The following is a 21,224-nucleotide window of genomic DNA, read 5'->3' as shown; positions in this document are numbered from 1 at the left end:
ACTCGTCCCAGTCGAATCTCTCTCTCTCTCTCTTTCTCTCTCTCTCTCTCGCACGCTCGCTCTCGGTAACGAAAATAATAATCTACACTTCTTCTGTTGGTATAATCAACATAATTTAACACAACGCTAACTGTAATCACGCGGTACATATTTAAATTGTATTGTGTGGTACACTAACTTTAGCAGTGTGGAGACAACTTGCTTACAATGGATACCGCCGCATCACAAACCCAGCCATTGACGAATTGGTTGTAGGCCCCTAGACCTTTGTAATTTTTTAGTTGGTCCATGGTATAAGCACTTGTTGAGAAGAGGAAATAGTTGATGATGTCTGGCTAGGTTACCGACGGCCACAGTTTGAAATTATTGCTCCATTTGTGTTTCTACAAGCCATATGGGTCGATATTGTTGATCAAAGCACACTTCTTGTCGTAACGAGCCTCAATAACTTTCCAGTCTTTTTAGCCATCATGTGTCACTTTTAACAGTCATACGAGTATTTGTAACTCCAGACTATATGCAAAAGCGATAGAGTGAACGGCACGTCAGTAGAGTGAACCCATTCAACATGGCCATGTGCCGCAGATGTAGTTACTTGGTCGAAAACACCCTATAGAACGGAGGATGCTTCAGAAGATCAACTCAGATGAAAGCTTCTATGACAAAGTCATTTGTTTACCAAAAATGCCCGTAGGATGGAATTCATGAGGTTGGACATTGAGTTTTTCTTGAGCGTGTTTGTCCTGTAACTGCCCATATCAAATATGTCACTGTATTCATTAATATTGGCAAATCTGTGGGCATGTGATTGTGCAATTTCAGACTACACAGCTGCTTACCTTACAGTAAGTGTGTGTGGATTAACCTGTGTCAGTCCTGAATATTTATATACTTTAACTTTACACCTACAGAGTAAATTCCAAAACATTATTGTTAGTAAGGGGTAATTGTCAGTGTGAGAATGTCTATAAAAATCAAGTTGATATAGTAGTCTAAAAAAATCTACAATGTGTTTTTAATAATTAAATACCCCCCCAAAATGTTTAGCGCGTGCCCTCGAGTTGTGGGGATCTTGAACAAAAGGCCCCAGCTGGGGCCAGACTCCACTCCCTGGGATGGAAGTCAGGCAAATAAACCACTACATTGTCAGTTACTCATAGACCAAAATCTTCCACAACACACATTTTGTAGTTTAACCTTAATGCGCTGCTCTTGTTTTTTTTCAATGTATTTGTCATGATCCTGCCACTCCAGCCCGGGCTGTGCGGGTGCCAGCGCGACTGCGCTGATTGGGAGGCGCACACCTGCGCCTCATGCGGGCTGATTATCCGGTGTATTTATATGACCCCGATGATGACTGGTCCGGGGCCAGTTCGTTGAGCTTCATGTCCCGTTCAAGTACTCTCGTATCCCTGATCGACAACCCGTGTGTACCGACCTTCGCCTGTTCTCCGACCAACCCCGTAAGCTCCTGGCTGCCCGCTCACCTGCTCTCTTCGCCTGACGTCCCAACTACCGCTGCTGCACCTGACTGCCTGCCCGATCCCGACCACGAAATAATAAACGTTTCTCCCTGAACTACCTTGCATCGTCCGAGTCCTGCATTTGGGTCCTACTCCCGTTCCGATGGGTCGTGACAGTATTAAGATGCTCCATATTTTGCACAACCTTATTAATGATAAGTACTTTTAGTGTACGTCTCACTTCATTTTGCCTGATAGATGAAACACAATGGGACAAACAAAGCTGTGTTTCCATCAGTAGCACTGACATTGAGGACTCAGACTCTCCCAAAGCCAATTGCAGGAACAGTGATACAATTACAAATGGATCAGCACACTCTTCAGCATTCTGAGAATACACAATCAGTTCACCCAAAGTTGTTCATTATGTGACCACTGACATACTGGATAAATAGCCCTCAGCACTCTTTGATGGACAGTACATTCTCTGAATGGGTGCTCATGCTATTTCACTTCTGTCCAAACAAGCAGCTGTCCATTAACAAGCCATTTAGATAACTGTTCACAGTCAATTACCCCAACCTGTCAAGTAAATTGAAAATTCTTCTAGGTGAATTCACTATTATGTCAAGATACCCAAGAGAAAAGGAGACACAACCTTTCCCTTATTTTTTAAACATGTTATTTGAACACGTATAATTTTCACTTTTTATTTACCTGCTCTTATTTTTAAATGTAGCCTTTCACGGTTGTGCTCATAAATCTGTTGATGTTGGCAGAATTTGTAACATGTACCATTCTTTTACAAGAACACAAATGATGTGGCAAATATTCAAATGAACTGTAAGGTATTTTAAAAAAACTTCTTCTTCTTTTCCTTTCGGCTTGTCCCGTTAGGGGTCGCCACAGCGTGTCATCTTTTGCCATCTTAGCCTATCTCCTGCATCTTCCTCTCTAACCCCAACTGCCCTCATGTCTTCCCTCACCACATCCATAAACCTTCTCTTTGGTCTTCCTCTCGCTCTTTTGCCTGGCAGCTCCATCTTAAACATCCTTCTACCAATATACTCACTCTCTCGCCTCTGAACATGTCCAAACCATCCAAGTCTGCTCTCTCGAACCTTGTCTCCTAAACATCCAACTTTGGCCGTCCCTCGAATGAGCTCATTTCTAATCCTATCCAACCTGGTCACTCCGAGCGAGAACCTCAACATCTTCATTTCTGCCACCTCCAGTTCAGCTTCCTGTTGTTTCTTCAGTGCCACCGTCTCTAATCCGTACATCATGGCCGGCCTCACCACTGTTTTGTAAACTTTGCCCTTCATCCTAGCAGACACTCTTCTGTCACATAACACACCAGACACCTTTCGCCAGCTGTTCCAACCTGCTTGGACCCGTTTCTTCACTTCCTGACCACACTCTCCATTGCTCTGTATTGTTGACCCCAAGTATTTGAAGTCGTCCACCCTCGCTATCTCTTCTCCCTGTAGCCTCACTCTTCCCCCTCTACTTTCCTCATTCACGCACATATATTCTGTTTTACTTCGGCTAATCTTCATTCCTCTCCTTTCCAGTGCATGTCTCCATCTTTCCAATTGTTCCTCTGCATGCTCCCTGCTTTCACTGCATATGACAATATCATCTGCGAACATCATGGTCCAAGGGGATTCCAGTCTAACCTCATCTGTCAGCCTATCCATTACCACTGCAAACAGGAAGGGGCTCAGAGCTGATCCCTGATGCAGTCCCACCTCCACCTTAAATTCCTCTGTCACACCTAAGGCACACCTCACCATTGTTCTGCTACCATCATACATGTCCTGTACTATTTTAACATACTTCTCTGCCACGCCAGACTTACGCATGCAGTACCACAGTTCCTCTCTTGGTACTCTGTCATAGGCTTTCTCTAGATCCACAAAGACACAATGTAGCTCCTTCTGACCTTCTCTGTACTTTTCCACGAGCATCCTCAAGGCAAATAATGCATCTGTGGTACTCTTTCTAGGCATGAAACCATACTGTTGCTCGCAGATACTTACTTCTGTCCTGAGTCTAGCCTCCACTACTCTTTCCCATAACTTCATTGTGTGGCTCATCAACTTGATTCCTCTATAGTTCCCACAGCTCTGAACATCCCCTTTGTTCTTAAAAATGGGAACTAGAACACTTTTCCTCCATTCTTCAGGCATCTTTTCGCCCGCTAGTATTCTGTTGAATAAGTTGGTCAAAAACTCCACAGCCATCTCTCCAAATTGCTTCCATACCTCTACCGGTATGTCATCAGGACCAACTGCCTTTCCATTTTTCATCCTTTGTAGTGCCTTTCTGACTTCCCCCTTAGTAATCATTTCCACTTCCTGGTCCTTCACTCTTGCCTCTTCAACTCTTCCTTCTCTCTCATTTTCTTCATTCATCAACTTCTCAAAGTATTCTTTCCATCTATTTAGTACACTACCGGCACCAGTCAACACATTTCCATCTCTATCCTTAATCACCCTTACCTGCTCCACATCCTTCCCATCTCTATCCCTCTGTCTGGCCAACCTGTAGAGATCCTTTTCTCCTTCTTTCGTGTCCAACCTGGTGTACATGTCTTCATATGCCTCTTGTTTAGCCTTTGCCACCTCTACCTTTGCCCTACGTCGCATCTCGATGTACTCCTTTCGCCTCTCCTCAGTCCTCTCAGTATCCCACTTCTTCTTCGCTAATCTCTTTCCTTGTATGACTCCCTGTATTTTGGGGTTCCACCACCAAGTCTCCTTCTCCCCTTTCCTACCAGATGACACACCAAGTACTCTCCTGCCTGTCTCTCTGATCACCTTGGCCGTCGTCGTCCAGTCTTCCGGGAGCTTCGGTTGTCCATCGAGAGCCTGTCTCACCTCTTTCCGGAAGGCCGCACAACATTCTTCCTTTCTCAGCTTCCACCACATGGTTCTCTGCTCTACCTTTGTCTTCTTAATCTTCCTACCCACCACCAGAATCATCCTACACATTATACATAACACCCTCAATTTTAAATTTTAGTCTCATCACTCGATCTGATACTCTTTTCACCTCCAAGACATTCTTAGCCAGCTCTTCCTTTAAAATAACCCCTACTCCATTTCTCTTCCCATCTACTCCGTGGTAGAATAATTTAAACCCTGCTCCCAAACTTCTAGCCTTACTACCTTTCCACCTGCTCTCTTGGATGCACAGAATATCAACCTTTCTCCTAATCATCATGTCAACCAACTCCTGTGCTTTTCTTGTCATAGTCCCAACATTCAAAGTCCCTACACTCAGTTGTAGGCTCTGTGCATTCCTCTTTTTCTTCTGACGCTGGATCCGGTTTCCTCCTCTTCTTTGTCTTCGACCCACAGTAGCTGAATTTCCACCGACGCCCTGCAGGTTAGCAGTGCCGGGGGCGGGCGTTGTTAACCCGGGCCACGACCGATCCGGTATGGGATTCTTTAGATGAACGCTCATATTTGTTTGGCACAGTTTTTACGCCGGATGCCCTTCCTGACGCAACCCTCTGCATTTATCCGGGCTTGGGACCGGCCTACAGATTGCACTGGTTTGTGCCCTCATAGGGCTGCATTATTTTAAAAAAACATATTCATTAAATAAAATATAACAAAAGAGAGAAAAAAAGAAAAAAATATATATATATGTGGAAAAGTGGAGCAGCTGTAAAGCATTGGCCTCATAGTTCTGAGGACCAGAGTTCAAATCCCAGCACCGGCTGTGTAAACTTTACATGTTCTCCCCATCCATGCCTGTGTGGGTTTTCTCCGGGCACTCCACCTTCCTCCCACATCCCAAAAACGTGTATTAATTGGACACTTTAAATTGCCCCTCGCTATGATAGTGAGTGTGACTGTTGTTTGTCTCTATGTGCCCTGCGTTTGACTGGCAACCAATTCAGGGTGTACCCTGGCTCCTGCCCAATGACAGCTGGGTTTGGCTCCAGCACTCCCGTGAGCTTTGGGAGGATAAGCAGTTCAGAAAAAATAATGTATATTGTTTTCTTCCCACAAATTCTGCCAGGCATTCACTGATGGTATAGTGGTACACTTGTCTGACTTTCGTACAGGCAGCGTGGGTTCAGTTTCTACTTGGTGACGGTGTCAATGTATTCCGTGACTGACTGGCGATCACTTCAGGGTGTCGTCGACGTTTTGCCTGAAGTTGGCCGGGATAGCCGCCAGCTCTCCCGGAACCCCTATAAGGATAAGCAGCTCAGAAGATGGATGGAAATTCTGCCAGGGTATGTAAATGTATGAGTGTAACTGTATATACTGTAGTAGCAGTCAAGCATTTTAGTTCAGTTCATTGTCAATAATAAATGCCAAAAGATTTTTTGGATTTGACCGACGTATTGATTACAAGCAGACGATGCTATAACCAGGCTTTGTAAATATGTATCTGAAGAAATACTGGCATGCACGAGATGATCTTTTTCTTCAAGACCTTTTCTTGATTTAGACATAAAATTTTAGTTCAATACCCCTGGGCTAGATGGCTACAGTTTTTGATTATGTCAGCAAGGAGGTGACAGAATGGTGTTTTGGAGTGGAATAATAGGAGTGAGATGGTAGCCTCATTTTGGGCCATCAAAATTACCTCTGTAATAGATAAAACAATACACAATGATACAACAAAGATGAAAGTTGGAATGATCCAATGTTGTATTTTGAGACGCATGCTTATGCGCAGACCGCAGTACAGCAGTGTGGTCTACATTCACTTATATACACATAAAAAACAAACTGTTGAAAGACAAACTATATACAGAACGTAGCTGTAACAAGAAAAAAAATCATTACACGTCTACAGAACTGATAGCTATAATATACCTCTCTTAAGCTCGTCGACATCATTGAGCTCACAGTGCCCTGGGAGGGTGCAGTCGAGGCATATGAGCGGAAGCGGCTGAGGTATGCAGGACTTTCGGCCGAAGTGCAACAGCAAGGTTGGACAGCAGAGGTAGTTGGCTCCAGAGGGTTTATAGCCTCTTCAGCATCCAGGCTACTAAGAGAGATGGGAGTACGAGGGAAGGCCTATCGGCAGGCAGTCAGAGATCTCTCCAAGGCGGTGGAAAAGGCAAGCCAGTGGCTGTGGATAAAGAGGAAAGACCCGATTTGATGGCACCTAGGTGGTGAACCTGGGACGCCGGGATTCACTGCTGAACCCTCTCGAGAGTGTCATGGGCCCATCAGCAAAACATTTGATGACGGAAGGAAGCCCACTTGATAACCTGTAGGGTGCGATCACTTATTTGAACATCTCACAGAGCCTCATCGGAGCTGAATTATGCATGAATAGAGGATTAATAGGATGAATAGATATTAACATCTAGTCCTACATAATACATGGGGTATTCAGCCACTTAAGGGTGTGACAGCACCACACTTGCTAACTTTCAAAGGTGATCTAGAATCAAACTTTACATCTATGCAACAATCTAAACTCATACAGCATATGAAATTAGTTCTCTTTGTTGCTTGTGTTTCTAGAATAAGATTTTATTTATAGTTATTTTTTTTATAATCGTGAACACAGGGAATGCAATAATGATTTATGAATTTCTTTCAGATTGGGGAAAAAAATACAAAGTCATTTTTTTTAAATGAAAAAAGTAATACTATCCTACAAGAAAGGAAGAAAAAAAAAAGGAAACGAAAATGACAATTTTCCATCATTATGTTCCACCTTGTGGCCCTGCTATACTGTCCAGACTCTGTTCTGACTCTGGGCACGGTTGCAGTGACTGGAGGATGTGTTCCAGTGTCCATTGCTCCTCATGTAAGGCATGCTGCTCCAAGGTGAACTGACCCTGTTTGGTACGGGTCAGCTCCTTGACATGAGCACATGACAAGAGTGCTGCAGCAACACACAACAGATCATTCTTATGGGGAAAATACTACTAGTTTGCATTTTCGGATATTTGTTTATGAATAAATCCAACCTTTTCCCAGGTCATCCACCAAGCTCCTCACATAAAATCCACCACCGCATTCAATATCTGCAATGAAAAAACATTTTTCAATGATATTGTTAAAAGTAAGAAATAATTGCTGTATGGATCAAACAAAACATGACATGAATTAGTCCTGTACAATTTTATTGGGGAGAAAAAAAAAAGACTGCAATATATACCACAAAGTTCATGAAAATTGCAATGTTAAACGTACGTGTTCGAAATTAAACATACATGTAAAATCAGCACACATTTGTCTTTTCTGGCCTCTAGAAAATCCATGCTCCTACTCATCGATATGTATGAAGTCTATTCATTGAGTCATTCATTCTCTGCATTGCTTATCCTCAACAGGGTCACATGACCGCTGGAGCCCATCCCAGACACCCTCTGGTGAGCGGCAGGAAACAGCCCGAACAGGTCGCCAGCCAATATCAGCCCACACACACAAATGACAATTCGCACCAACAGTAACACCAACGGGCAATTTAGAGTCTTCAAATAACCTAACATGCATGCATTTGGGATGTGGGAGGAAATCCATTCATTGACGGGGAGAACATGCAAAGTCCACCCAGGCGAGGCCGGACTTAAACCCAGGGTCCTCAGAACTGTAAGGTACATGTGCTAACCAATTGGTTGGAGACCTCACCTTTTGTCCAATGATATCTGGTAAGCCATTGGCCTCACAGTTCTGAGTGTTGGCCTCACAGTTCTGAAGAACTGGGTTCAATCCCGGCCCCGGCTGTGCAGAGTTTGCATGTTCATCCAGTGGCTGCGTGGGTTTTATCCGGGGACTCCAGTTTCCCCCCACATCCCAAAACCATGGCACATTAATTGGACACTCTAAACTTGCCCCGAGGTGTGACTGTGAGTGCGACTCTTTGTCTCTATGTGCCCTGCGATTGGCTGGCAACCAGTTCAGGGTGTACCCCACCCCCTGCCCCTTGACAGCAGGGACGGGCTCCAGCACTCCCCGTGACCCTCGTGAGGATAAGCGGCAAAGAAAATGGATGGATGGATGGATGGATAGATGGATTGATATATGCGGCACCACTAATTAGAGCATTAGCGTCACAGTTTTGAGGACCAGGGTTTGAATCTCGGCCCGCCTGTGTGGAGTGTCCATGTTCTCTACGTGGCGCGTGGGTTTTCTCGCATATGCATGTATACTTAAGAAAATTTGGAAGCACGCTCTTTTCACGTATTGTCAAAGTATCTACTTGGGACAGTATGGACAGACCCTTGAAAGCACAGACAGAAAAATGTGGTCAGGACATCCCTATTTGTAAAATATGCATTAGTATTTCTATATTTTAGTGCATTAGTTTAAGTAAATCATATTTTGCACACCTGAAGTTTGCCCTTTCAATCCCACAGTTCCCCAGTGTAATTTATTGCAAGATGCATTCGTTAGTCACATTCTGAAAAGACACAGTAGATGCAACACATATGTCCCCCCCCAAAAAAAAAGTATACAACACACTGGCGTGCTCCTGTTCTCGTTTGATGGGTGAGAATTTACCATAACTTTGGTGCTAATCATAGTAGTATGCTCAACCATGTTTCTCTGCTGGTTACTTAGTAATATTACAAATGATTGACTCTTGCCAATTTATAGCTCGTGCACATACATCATAATATCACGTGATTTTTGTTGACGTCGCCATATTGCTGGTCAAACAAAGCATTGTTGCAAGTTAATTCCTTTGGGATGAAACAAAAATGTCTGATACCACAACAGAGTTTTGTCCGATCCCGTTAAACATTTAGGTGATAATAAACGAAGGTATGTGGAAAAATTAGAGCCTGATGAATGCAGCCACCCTGCTCCTGCCAATAGGCTGATAAGTCAAATTTGTATGAAGTTACAACAAAGACATTTAATACCTCAATGTCACAAAAACAATTTTAAACACAATCATCCCAATCGACAGTTAATGCATGGTTTTGGGACGTGGGAAGAAACAGGAGTGCCTGGAGAAAACCTACTTAGGCACATGGAGAACATGAAAACTCCACAGAGGTGGGGCTGGGATTGGATCCCCAGTTCACAGAACTGTGATGCACACGCTGTAACCAGTCGTACACCGTGGCACCCTCATCAGCACAATATAATTTTATTCCAAGTGTTGCACTGAGGTGACTGGTCATACATTTTGACAAAGTTAAGACACACTTTTGTTTGACATCTCTGGGCACAAACACATCTTTGTTGGTTTTCGCCACTTTGTTTTCGGGGCCACTGGACGAGGAATCAAAACTGGGAACCAAAATGTTTTAATTTGTTAGTCCCGGTGCCATTCAGTTTTCAACTCTCAATGCCCATCCCTACTTGCGTAGGACATTGCGATATGATTATTGCGCACACGTACACTGTGATGACAATGCTTAGTATATTTATTATTAGATAATTGAACAGATACCAACCCAACGTGAAGAATGGCAGCTTGAACTCTTGCAGGGTCAAGTTGTACACAGTGACGGATCTTGCTGGTTTTGCCGCTACCTTGTGACCTTTCTTCAGAAGGACAGACATTCGCTGGCCGTCTTTTTTCAGCGCTGAGTAACTGAAATAATAACGGTGATAAAAAAAACAATCAATGATACACACTGCATGTCCTGCATTTTTAAATTCTCAGTAAAAGCTAAGAACAGAACCAGTGGAAGAAAAGAGAGTATGCCACTAATGTTGTACAATTCATAAACCCACTGAGATTTTCCACAAATATACCACTAAAGTCACATAAACCATCCCCATGGGACTTCATCATAGTTGAGACTCCATCTTACTGAATGAGGTTCTAGTATATTCAAATAATATTCCATATTCTTTAATTAGTCCCTTCATGAGATTTCATTTCCTTGTCTGGCTGTGAGAAACTTTCAACCAAAACTACATGCAATGAATCACTGCAGGTTTGCAGAATTTTTTTTTTTTTTGGGGGGGGGCGGTGGGGGGGGGGGAACTAATACAGTACTGTACTATTTGCTGAAACTATTGAGTTTTTTTTGGTGCTCATACCAAAGTAATTATTGTATTGCTTTAGCGCCATCTAATGGAATGTTGATGATGTTGGTTTTAATGTATCCTTGGGTTGCAATCACATTATAATTGACACCCTTTCTACAGACAAGCTAGGAGTTGCAGTCGACATCACCATGGCAACATCCATATGACCCATGTGTAAGCGGCGAGTGGCGGATGTTTTCTGCCTACTTTAATTCACTCGATGATGCCGCCAAAGCTAGATATGTACAGAAGATCAAACTCTGAAGATTTCTATCCGTATGCTCTCCACAACAATGTACTTTCAAAGGATCTGAAAGACTTCCCTGAGGTAGAATATTGGGACACTAGAAATACACATGCTTACAAAATGGTCAGAACAGACTTTCAAATAACCGTTTGCTTTGTGTACTCCAGCTTCGTTCAGATCTGCACGTTTTATATTTGCAACCCACTTTTGCTGCCGTTTTTTCGAAAACTCCATTGTATCTTCTCCTTCATACAGTCTAATCTTTGGAAGGAGAAAAGGAAAAATAAAAAAATGGGAGGGAAAAAAAAAATTACTTCCCAATGTCTCGGTTTCCACGATGTCCACATCCGTATACGCAACAAAAAAATCTGGCATGATGACGATGGACAGCTGACTGCGTGTCTGCAACAATGGGGGTCAAGTACCGGGATGAACAAGCATGACGTCACATGAAACCCGGCAATTGAGTGTTTTTTTATTCCTGTTTTAGATTTCCGGATTTGTTGGTAGCCTGCACAGTCAAAACTGAAAGTGTTTTTGCTTCTCTCCAACGCCACTATCTGTAGGACCGTGTAGTCTATTTTGCCACTACAATTTGTTTGTATTCCCTTATATTTGGAATTGTGAGTATATGCCGAAAGAATCAAAATCAGAGACAATTTTATTTAGGCAGTTAATATGGTGTACATGCTGGCGGTCTTTCCAATTCCAATTTCCAAAACTGTGCCATCAGATTAAAGCTTGTAATTTCCAAAACCTTGATCTGAAAAATTAACATGAAGAGTCTTTTTCTTTTTGTGAAGCCTTCACAGAATATGGCCAACAATCCCAACAGTGACAGCATCTTAGATAAGTATTTAACATGTCACCATTTTTGTCAAACTTCCAAAGGTGCTATTGACCAAATAATTTCTAGAGATCTTGGGAAACCCCTAAGTAATCCATACATACAAAGAATGTAGAACAATTAAGGTCAGTAAATGTGTGTTAAAATGTGAAATGACACACAGGAAAAATTATTGAACACATGTAGAAAGGGGGGTGCAAAAAGGCATGGAAAGCCAAGACAACACCTAAAATCTATCAGTCAAACAGCAAACCAGGCCCTTGTTAGTTCAAATGAATATCAGCTCGTTGAGTCCTAATTGATGGTCTAAAAAAAAACATCTCACTGCCAAGGCACATCTCATGACAGGTAAGACCAGAGAGAGCTGTCTCAAGACCATCGCAAACTAATTATTGCAAAACATAACGATGACATCAGTTACAGGCACATATCTAAACTTCTGAACACTGCAGTGAGGGCGGTTGGGGCCATCATACACAAATGGAAAGCCAATTATACTACCATCAATGTGCCTCGATTAGGTAATCCTTGCAAAATATCTTCCATAGGAGTGCAAAGAATGGTCAGAAGAGCTGTCCAAGAGCCAAGGACAACATATGGAGAGCTTCAAAAAGCATGAAATTAGTAGGTGCTGGTGGCACAAGGAAAACAGTGAGTAATGCCCTCCACCGCCATGATCTGAAAGCATGCTCACCACTCAAGAAGACACTGTTGGGAAAAAAAAATGTCAAAGGTCTTTTCAGTTTGCAGCAGAACATTTGGAATAGCCAGTTCAATACTAATCTGGTCTGATAAGAGCAGTATTGAACTAGTGTATTTGGACCCTATAATGCACACCACGATTAGAGCATAAATGGCACTGCACATCACCCAAAAGCATCATGCCAACAGTGACGTTTGGAGATTGGAACGTGATGGTCTGGGGCTGCTTTTCAACAAACAGCCCTAGTAAACTTCACATTGAAGGATCGATGAATGAGCAAAGTACCAAGACATTCATGACAAAAATCTGCTGCCATCTTAGACGAGGATAGAAATGAAATGAAGGTGGACATTTCAGCTGGATAATGATCCAAAACATATTGCCAGCCAACCACCAGACAGATTTTCCAATCGAAAATCTATAGAAAGAACTGAAACTCAAGGTTCATAAAAGACACCCAAGTGACCTTAAAGTTTTAAAAACTGCTTTTGTAGAGGAATGGGCAAAAATCACACCTGAGCAATCCATACAACTCAGTTTCTCCATACAGGAAGCGTCCTAAAGCTGCCATTGCAAACCAAGGCTTTTGTACTAAGTAAATACCAGTTCGCCTATTCAATACTTTTCCTTGTGCTATCCCACATTATTAAACATAAGTTGATTTCTGATCTTATTTGCTCTACTTTCCTTTGTATGTATGGATTACTTGGATAGCACCGACTGCCGAAGAAAAATTGCTTGTGTTTTTACACACTTGGCCAATAAAGCTGATTCTGATAGTTCCCAACATCTGAAATTTTCACGTCAATCGCACCTTTGGAAATATACTTAGTCGAAAAAATGGTCACATTAGACAACTATTTCAGGCGCTGTATATGTGCAAATACCTCTAGTCGTCTGATCGCAAATCACATTTCCTACAGTTAGATAAATTTAACATTTGGACAGTTAAGCCTTACAGTGGTGGGACTTGCATGATTTTGCCAACAAAACTGTTCAGCTTCTCCTCTAAATCCAATTTGGTAATATGTTCTGTAAAAGGTGAAAAAAAGAGACCATTAGTGGTAAAGCTGAAGAATTTCCCGTGGATAAGCAGAGACAGACATCCACATTTATTGAGATTTTCTAATTGCAACAGATGAATAGATGGGGCTTGTACTTACTGAAGTCTTTCTCTTGAGTAACACTGCCAGTAGCATCAAGAGTATCAGTTGCTTTCCCAAACTCTGCAACAGCAATGTATTTCTGAAAGAAAAGACATGATTTATTGCTTAGTTCATTCTTCTTGGAGACAGGTTCCACATACACAAATACCGTTTACACACAATTAACTTGACATTTGGAAAACTCAAAAGATACAGGCAGGGACATCGAAAGAGCCTTTTGTCATGATTCAATTCAGTTTCTGGATTCTTGTTGTCTTACAATCCTTTCCTTAAAATTTCCATCACATTCAAAGTTGTTTAGCCACAAAAAAGTTTGAAATTGCACATCCACTGAAGATGCAGGATAGGCCTACATAAAAAAAAAAAAATTACACACTTTGGCGAACCCTCACGGGACAAACAGAAAGAAGATGGAGGAGGAGAACAACAATAAGAAATAACCTAAATGTTGAGCCCACACTGCTTTTATCCAAGGCTAGGTGCAACCAGTGAATAAGAGTGACATCTGGGAATATTTTTGGTGCAGCCGTAGTGATTCTTGGCTAGGACAATAGTGTTGTAAATTTTCTCCAGGATAAAAATCAGGAAATATCTTCAAATGCACCTAGCTGCTACACACCTTGTTTTATGAAAATTCAATTAATTCTGCCGATAGAGAATCATAAAAATCACAATCTCATATATACCCTTGAAAACATTGAGCACAACTGCTTACCTTGGAACCAGCCAACATTGTGCTGAGCATTTTTGTGCCATTTCCAACACCAACAACTGAAAAGAAAGACAATTATGCAAAGGCTTCAGATATACGGCCAATAACAGTCTGACAATGACAATAGACTGATGTGTGGTTATGTTACACTATATGGAGTATATTTTTCAAATAATGTTTTACAAAGAGATAAAACAGGGATACAGGCCATGCCTAATACTCCAGAGGCAGCACTGTCGAGCGTTCCTCCGTGGCCCATCTTTAGACTCTGTTTATTCCTCTTCCTCGGGTTTGGATTCTTCACACCGGCTTCTAGAAGACAAACAGATCGTCAGTGTTCGCCTTAAGAAACAAGACGCATTTCTTTTTCCTGCGTTACCCTTGAGTAGAGTTTCTTTGAGCTTGTTCAAAACATTGGCAGAGGTCGGACCATGCTTTTTATAGATTGCAAAAAGTCCATTCAAAGACTGCAGTTTTAATAGAGAACTACTTGAGGGTGCAGCAGCGTTGCTTCCAGCCATGCTCTTTTCTTCGGTGGACATTGGAGGCCACAATCTTCTTCGCTGATGTCAAACGACTTCTTCGCTCCTTCGCAATTAAAAGGGCGCCATCTGCTGATTGTTAAATTAAACACGTTTTATTTCGTCTCTTAGCAAACAATGTGGATAGTAATTGACACGAAATATTTAGGTCATATGTGTATTTTGAATAACCGGGTTTAAGATGTTATATACAAGAGCGAAAGCCGTGCATTAGCCTAATCCTAATGATTAGGAAGCGGATGAACCATGAGTAGCATACATTGACCATGATGCCTCACGCTCAATGAACACTTCCTGGTTACTCGGTTTGGTTTTTGCTTGTCACCTGTGTTCTGTGCAAAATGCAGTGATCAACTCCTTAAGGTCGGTGTTTATTCAACAAAACACAGTTCGAACCTGGTTTAAATTTTCTCAGAAGGTTGTTCTCCTTTCATCGCTTTCAGAAGTACGCGCCCATCGCATGTTCGTAACTTCAGCAGATCGGTTAACCAAGTAATTTTTTTTATCGAATGAATAGAAGCCAACAAAGGCACGTATGCAATATAACCAGGTAGACGTAGAGATTGTTTGTCTTTACTTTTCTTTTAGCTGACGCGTTTCCAGTGACCTATATTGTTTAGGTGTTACTCTCTAAGATGCTAATTACATTTTGTCATACTCAGTGTATCTAGGATTCTGCAAATGACTGGCAAAGAGTTCAGGCTGTACCCCGTCTCCTCCCCGAAGATAGCTTGGACAGGCTCCAACACTCTTTCCGCCCTTGTGAGGATAAGCGTTTCAGAAAGTAGATGGATATAAATTAATTTTCTTCTCTTGCTTAATATGCCTTTTTAATGGCTAACTAGGAAAATTTATTCACTTGTATCCAAAGAGTTTAAAGGGGAAAGATGATGAAGCTGTTTTTTTTTTTTTTTATTCCATTATGCAATGTTTTGGGGAAGAAGTTTATTTCAATAGGTCACCACGATTTGCTCTGTCAATAAGGTTTGCCTTTACTATAAAGGCCTCCAGTTTTCAATTGTCAGTAATATTTTGAAAATATGACTGGAAGCATGGGAGACATTTAGCCATATATCAATCAAATTAAAAGCCTTTATTGTCAGTATATGCTGTGCATACAATGAAATGATGAGTGCTTCACCACAAGGTGCAATAAAATAGAATAAAAATCGAAGGACATCTTAGATTAAAAAAAAAAGCAATAGATAAAACATCAAGGCACAGTTGTTGCTAAAATAAATAAATGCACAAAAGTGCAGTTGCAAAATATTACATTTCATTGTTATATTCAATGTTTTGAGTTCAAGGAGTTGATGGCTCTGGAGAAAAAGCTGTCCTTGAATCTGGTTGTCCGTGTTTTGTGAGACCTGTACCGCCTGCCAGAGGCCAGCAGGTTAAACAAGTGATGACCAGGATGTGAAGAGCCCTTTACAATATTAGTGGCTCTGCTGTGATAACGGGAGTTGGCAATGTCCTCAAGGGAGGGCAGAGAGCAACCAGTGATCTTCTGGGCACTGTTGACCATTCTTTGCAGAGCTTTCCTCTCCGCTGCTGTGCATCCAGCATACCACACTGTGATACTGTAAGTGAGGATGCTCTCCACCGTGGTTCTGTAGCAGCTTAGCTTCCAAGTTGTTCTTCTTGAGCACTCTCAAGAGGTGGAGTCGCTGCTGGGCCTTTTTCACCACATCAGTGGTATTTACAGTCCCAGTGAGTTTGTCCGTGATGTAGACTCCCAGAAATTTGAAGGAGTGGACCCTCTCCACACACTCCCCATTGATTAACAGTGGTACCAGGTCGAGGCTGCATTTTCGGAAGTCCAGGATGAGTTCCTTCGTCTTTATGGTGTTCAGTGTAGGGTTGTTTGCAAGAACATCACTTTGACAATTTACCAATCTCGTTTCTGTAGGCAGACTCATCTCCTTCTGAGGTGAGCCCAATCACGGTGGTGTCATCAGTAACCTTGATAATGGAGTTGCTGGGATGAGCTGCTATGGAGTCATATGTGTACAGAGAGTACAGCAGAGGGCTCAGTACACAGCCTTGGGGAGACCCGGTACTGAGGGTAATTGAGGAAGAGAGGTGTGGGCCAAGTCTGACAGACTGTGGATGGTTTGTGAGGAAGTCTTTAATCCAGCAGCAGATGGAAGAAGATGGTCCAAGGAGGGTGAGTTTGTCAACCTAAATACCTGGGATGATGGTAGTATTAAAGGCTGAACTAGAGTCCTGAAAAGCATCCTGACATAGTTCCCTTGGCGTTCTAGGTGGCTCAGTACAGTGTGGAGCACTATTGTGATAGCATCTTCAGTGGACCGGTTTCCTCTGTAGGCAAACTGGTAGGGGTGGAGTGAGGGAGGAACTGAGCCCCTTGTGTGGCGTGCAACCAGCTTCTCAAATCAAAGCACTTCATGATCACAGGTGTGAGTGCAATAGGCCTGTAATCATTTAGACTTGTCAATGGCTGCTTTCTTTGCGATGGGGATGACTGTTGCAGATTTCAGGTAGGAGGGAATGGTTGATTGTTGCAGGGAAAGCCATCCATCCATTCATTTTCCAAGCTGCTTATCCTCACTAGGATCTCAGGCATGCAGGACTGACTCATCACATTATACAAAGTAAAGTGGGAATATTTTAGAATGAAAGGGCAGTTATCGTGCTGCCTTGTAAATGTATAGGGCAAATTGACAGAATGAAACATCTATCCATTTTCTATACCGCTTATCCTCACTTGGGCTGCAGGTGTGCTGCAGTCTATCCAAGCTACAGTGCCTTGTGAAAGTATTCGGCCCCCTTGAACTTTTCAACCTTTCGCCACATTTCAGGCTTCAAACATAAAGATATGAATTTAACATTTCTTGTCATGAATCAACAAGTGGGACACAATCGTGAAGTGGAATGAAATTTATTGGATATTTTAAACTTTTTTAACAAATAAAAACCTGAAAAGTGGGGTGTGCAAAATTATTTGTCCCCCTTGCATTAATATTTTGTAGCACTACCTTTTGCTGCACTTGGAGTATGTCTCTATCAGTTTTGCACATCGAGAGACTGAGATTCTTGCCCATTCTTCCTTGTAAAACAGCTCATTGAGGTTGGAAAGAGAGTGTTTGTGAGCAGTCCCCAGCTCTGCCCACAGATTCTCGATTGGATTCAGGTCTGGACTTTGACTTGGTCATTCTAACACCTGGATACGTGTGTGAGCCTTTCCATTGTAGATTTGGCTTTATGTTTTGGATCATTGTCTTATTGGGAAAATAAATCTCCATTCCAGTCTCAGGTCTTTTGTAGACTCCAACAGCATTTCTTCCAGAATGGTCTTTTATCTGGCTCCATTCATCTTAAACAGAACCCTGAGTCTATCACAGAGCAGGTGCATTTATAAGGAGACTTGATTACACACAAGTGGATTCTATTTATCATCATCAGTCAACATTGGATCATTCAGAGATCCTCACTGAACCTCTGGAGTGACTTTGCTCCACTGAAAGTAAAGGGGCTGAATAATATTGCATGCCCCACCCTTCAGGTTTTTATTCGTTAAAAAGTACAAGATTTCCAATAAATGTTGTTCCATTTCATGATTGATGACTTGATGACTTGTTGATTCTTGACAAAAAAAAATCTTTATGTTTGAAGCCTGAAATATGGGGAACGGTTGAAAAGTTCAAGTTGGCCGAATACTTTCACAAGCCACTGTATTTTTGGCCGAGAGCCATGGTACACCCTGAATTGGTCACCCTCTAGTAACAGGTCACATATAAACAAACAGCCGTTCACAATCGGACTCACAACTATGGGCAATTTAGAGTCTCTGAATATCCTACCATGCATGTTTTTGGCATGTGGAAGGAAACTCTCACAGGCACAGGGAGAGCGTACAAACTCCACAGAGGTCAGGTTGGATTTGAACAGGCAGATGTGCTAACAAATTGTATACCATATCACTCATATAACATCCAGGCACCATTAAAAAGAGCAAAGATACATTTTGTCTTGTCTTTACAATTAATGATCAAATGATATTAAAATAACCCATTCAAACTCCCAGAATTACAAAAGAAAATTACAATATTTTTATCACTGGAAATGACCCCAAGTGAAATGTCATAATTGATTTGTGTGATTTTTTTTTTTCAACTTGCTATATATATATATATATATATATATATATATATATGTGTGTAGAGAACATTTGTAAAAACTAAAATTCTCCAACTGTGATTGATGTTTCATCCTTTAGTTTTGATGGGGATGAAGAAGTGGTGTGCAAAAGGACAGCAGAATGGAGGATTTCAGGCAGATGTACTTATGCCTGTGTGAGGAAAGAGGTGTGGAGCCCCAAGACAGTGTGATGGTGAAACTGCAGGAATGCAGAGCTTCCCGTCTGGATCTGAGTGGGCTGAGTCTGTCCACAGATACCTGCGCACTGCTTGCCCGTGCTTTTCAAAAAGACACTTTCTTTTCAGAATTGTCACTCAGTGACTGCATGCTTAGTGATGAAGGTGAGTGAGAACACCATGACTGGTTTAGCATGATGATTATAAGCATGGGAGTATGTAGGCATGAACTCTCAAAAATTATGCCTTAACAAAGTGATGTGATTTTAGATAATTATCTTTTATTGAGGTGGCATTGCGGCGCAGCTGTAAAACATTGGCCTCACAGTTCAGAGTCCAGGGTTCAATCCTGGCCCCACCCATGTGGAGTTTGCATGTTCTCCCCATGACAGCATGGGTTTTCTTCGGATACTCCGGTTTCCTCCCACATCCCAAAAATATGCAATTTTAATTGGACACTCTAAATTGCTCCAAGGTGTGGTTGTTAGTGTGACTGTTGATCTCCAGGTGCCCTGCGATTGGATAGAAACCAGTTGAGGGTGTACCCTGCCTCCTGCCCGTTGACAGCTGGGATAGGCTTGAGCACTCCTGCGACCCTTGTGAGGATACGCAGCTAAGAAAATGGATGGATCTTTTATTGAAATATATACATGCTGAGTGTTTAAAGGTTCTTAGTGCCAAAGATAACATGAAATTGTTCTCATCCACTTATTTAACCTACATCACATCACAACAGTGAAGAAAATAACTATTTGAACACCCTGCTATATTGCAGGTTCTCTCACTTAAAAATCATGGAGGGGTCTGAAATTTTCATTGTAGGTGCATGTCCACTGTGAGAGAGATAATCCAAAAAGAAAAATCCAGAAATCACAATGTATGTTTTTTTTTTTTTAACAATTTGTGTGATACAGCTGCAAATAAGTATTTGAACACCTGTGTATCAGCTAGAATTCTGACCCTCAAAGACCTTTAAAAGTCCACCTCCAATCCATGTATTATCCTGAATCAGACGTACCTGTGTGAGGTTGTTAGCTGCATAAAGACACCTGTCCACCCCATACAGTCAGACTCAAACTTGTAACATGGCCAAGACCAAAGAGCTGTCCAAAGACACCAGAGACAAAATTGTAAAACTCCACATGGCTGGAAAGGGCAACGGAGAAATTGCCAAGCAGCTTGGTGAAAAAGGGTCCACTGTTGGAGCAATCATTAGAAAATGGAAGAAGCTAAACATGATGGTCAATCTCAATGGGAGTGGAGCCCAATCCAAGATATCACCTCGTGGGGTCTCAACGATCCTTAGAAAGATGAAGAATCAGCCCAAGACTCCACGATAGGACTTGCTCAATGACCTGAAAAGAGCTGGGACCACCGTTTCCAGGGTGACTGTTGGTAATAAGGTTCCCCTGCTTAAACCAGCACATGTCAAGGCCCGTCTTAAGTTTGCAAATGACCATTTGGATGATACAGAGGAGTCATGGGACAAGGTTTTGTGGTCAGATGAGACAAAAATTGAACTTTTTGGTCATAATTCTACTTACCGTGTTTGGAGGAAGACGAATGAGGAGTTCCATCCCAAGAACATCATCCCTACTGTGAAGCATCGGGGTGGTAGCATCATGCTTTGTGCACATGGGATAGGACGACTGCACTGTATTAAGGAGGGGATGACTGCAGCCATGTATTGTGAGATTTTGGGGAACAACTTCTTTCCCTCAGTCAGAGCATTGAGATGGGTCACTGCTGGGTCTTTCAACATGACAATGACCCGAAGCACACAGCCAGAAAAACCAAGGAGTGGCTCTGTAAGAAGCATATCAAGGTTCTGGCGTGGCCTCGACAGTCTCCAGACCTAAAGACAATGGAAAACCTTTGGAGGGAGCTCAAACTCCATGTTACTCAGTGACAGCCCAGAAACGTGTCTGATCTAGAAAGCTGTGTGGAGGAGTGGGCCAAAATCCCTCCTGCAGTGTGTGGAAACCTGGTGAACAACTACAGGAAACGTTTGACCCCTATAATTGCACTCAAAGGCTATTGTACTAAATATTAAGATTTGTTTTCTCCGGTGTTCAAATACTTATTTGCAGCTGTATCACACAAATGAAAAGTTAAAAAATTATACAGTGATTTATGTATTTTTCTTTTTAGATTATCTCTCTAACAGTGGACATGCACATACGATGAAAAATTCAGACCCCTCCATGATTTCTAAGTGGGAGAACT

The 21,224-nt window shown here is 42.1% G+C and overlaps 2 protein-coding genes across 7 annotated transcripts in view; one reads left to right on the top strand and one right to left on the bottom strand.

The window, feature by feature from the left end:
* Positions 1 to 6,115: 6,115 nt before the first annotated feature.
* Positions 6,116 to 14,717, bottom strand: trub1 (TruB pseudouridine (psi) synthase family member 1). 2 transcript variants are annotated; one of them, XM_061810092.1, is made up of 9 exons: positions 14,499 to 14,717; positions 14,333 to 14,431; positions 14,123 to 14,178; positions 13,405 to 13,486; positions 13,201 to 13,273; positions 9,862 to 10,001; positions 7,420 to 7,476; positions 7,164 to 7,334; positions 6,116 to 6,708 (listed from the first exon to the last, which is right to left on the bottom strand). In XM_061810092.1, exons 1-9 carry the CDS (start codon positions 14,659 to 14,661, stop codon positions 6,656 to 6,658), a joined length of 894 nt encoding a protein of 297 aa, XP_061666076.1. In that variant the 5' UTR covers positions 14,662 to 14,717; the 3' UTR covers positions 6,116 to 6,655. The 2 variants fall into 2 exon arrangements, with proteins under 2 accessions (XP_061666076.1, XP_061666077.1); XM_061810093.1 differs by having other exon boundaries at positions 6,116 to 6,566; positions 14,499 to 14,716.
* The window catches only part of lrrc45 (leucine rich repeat containing 45), a 36,191-nt gene continuing 27,080 nt past the window's right edge, over positions 12,114 to 21,224 (top strand). The window contains exons 1-2 of one of the 5 annotated variants that reach the window (XM_061810089.1): positions 12,114 to 12,189; positions 18,902 to 19,163. In XM_061810089.1, the coding sequence (XP_061666073.1) occupies positions 18,944 to 19,163 (220 nt within the window). In that variant the 5' untranslated portion in view covers positions 12,114 to 12,189; positions 18,902 to 18,943. Of the gene's footprint in view, positions 12,190 to 14,761; positions 15,107 to 15,167; positions 15,212 to 18,901; positions 19,164 to 21,224 lie in introns of those variants that run through there. The other 4 variants (XM_061810088.1, XM_061810087.1, XM_061810091.1 and 1 more) reach the window with 4 other exon arrangements.

The sequence above is a fragment of the Syngnathoides biaculeatus genome, chromosome 22 (genome assembly GCF_019802595.1).
Source record: "Syngnathoides biaculeatus isolate LvHL_M chromosome 22, ASM1980259v1, whole genome shotgun sequence".
Taxonomy (NCBI): Eukaryota; Metazoa; Chordata; class Actinopteri; order Syngnathiformes; family Syngnathidae; genus Syngnathoides; species Syngnathoides biaculeatus.
Note: the sequence above shows the minus strand (reverse complement) of the source record. Positions and strands in the feature narration are given on the sequence as shown.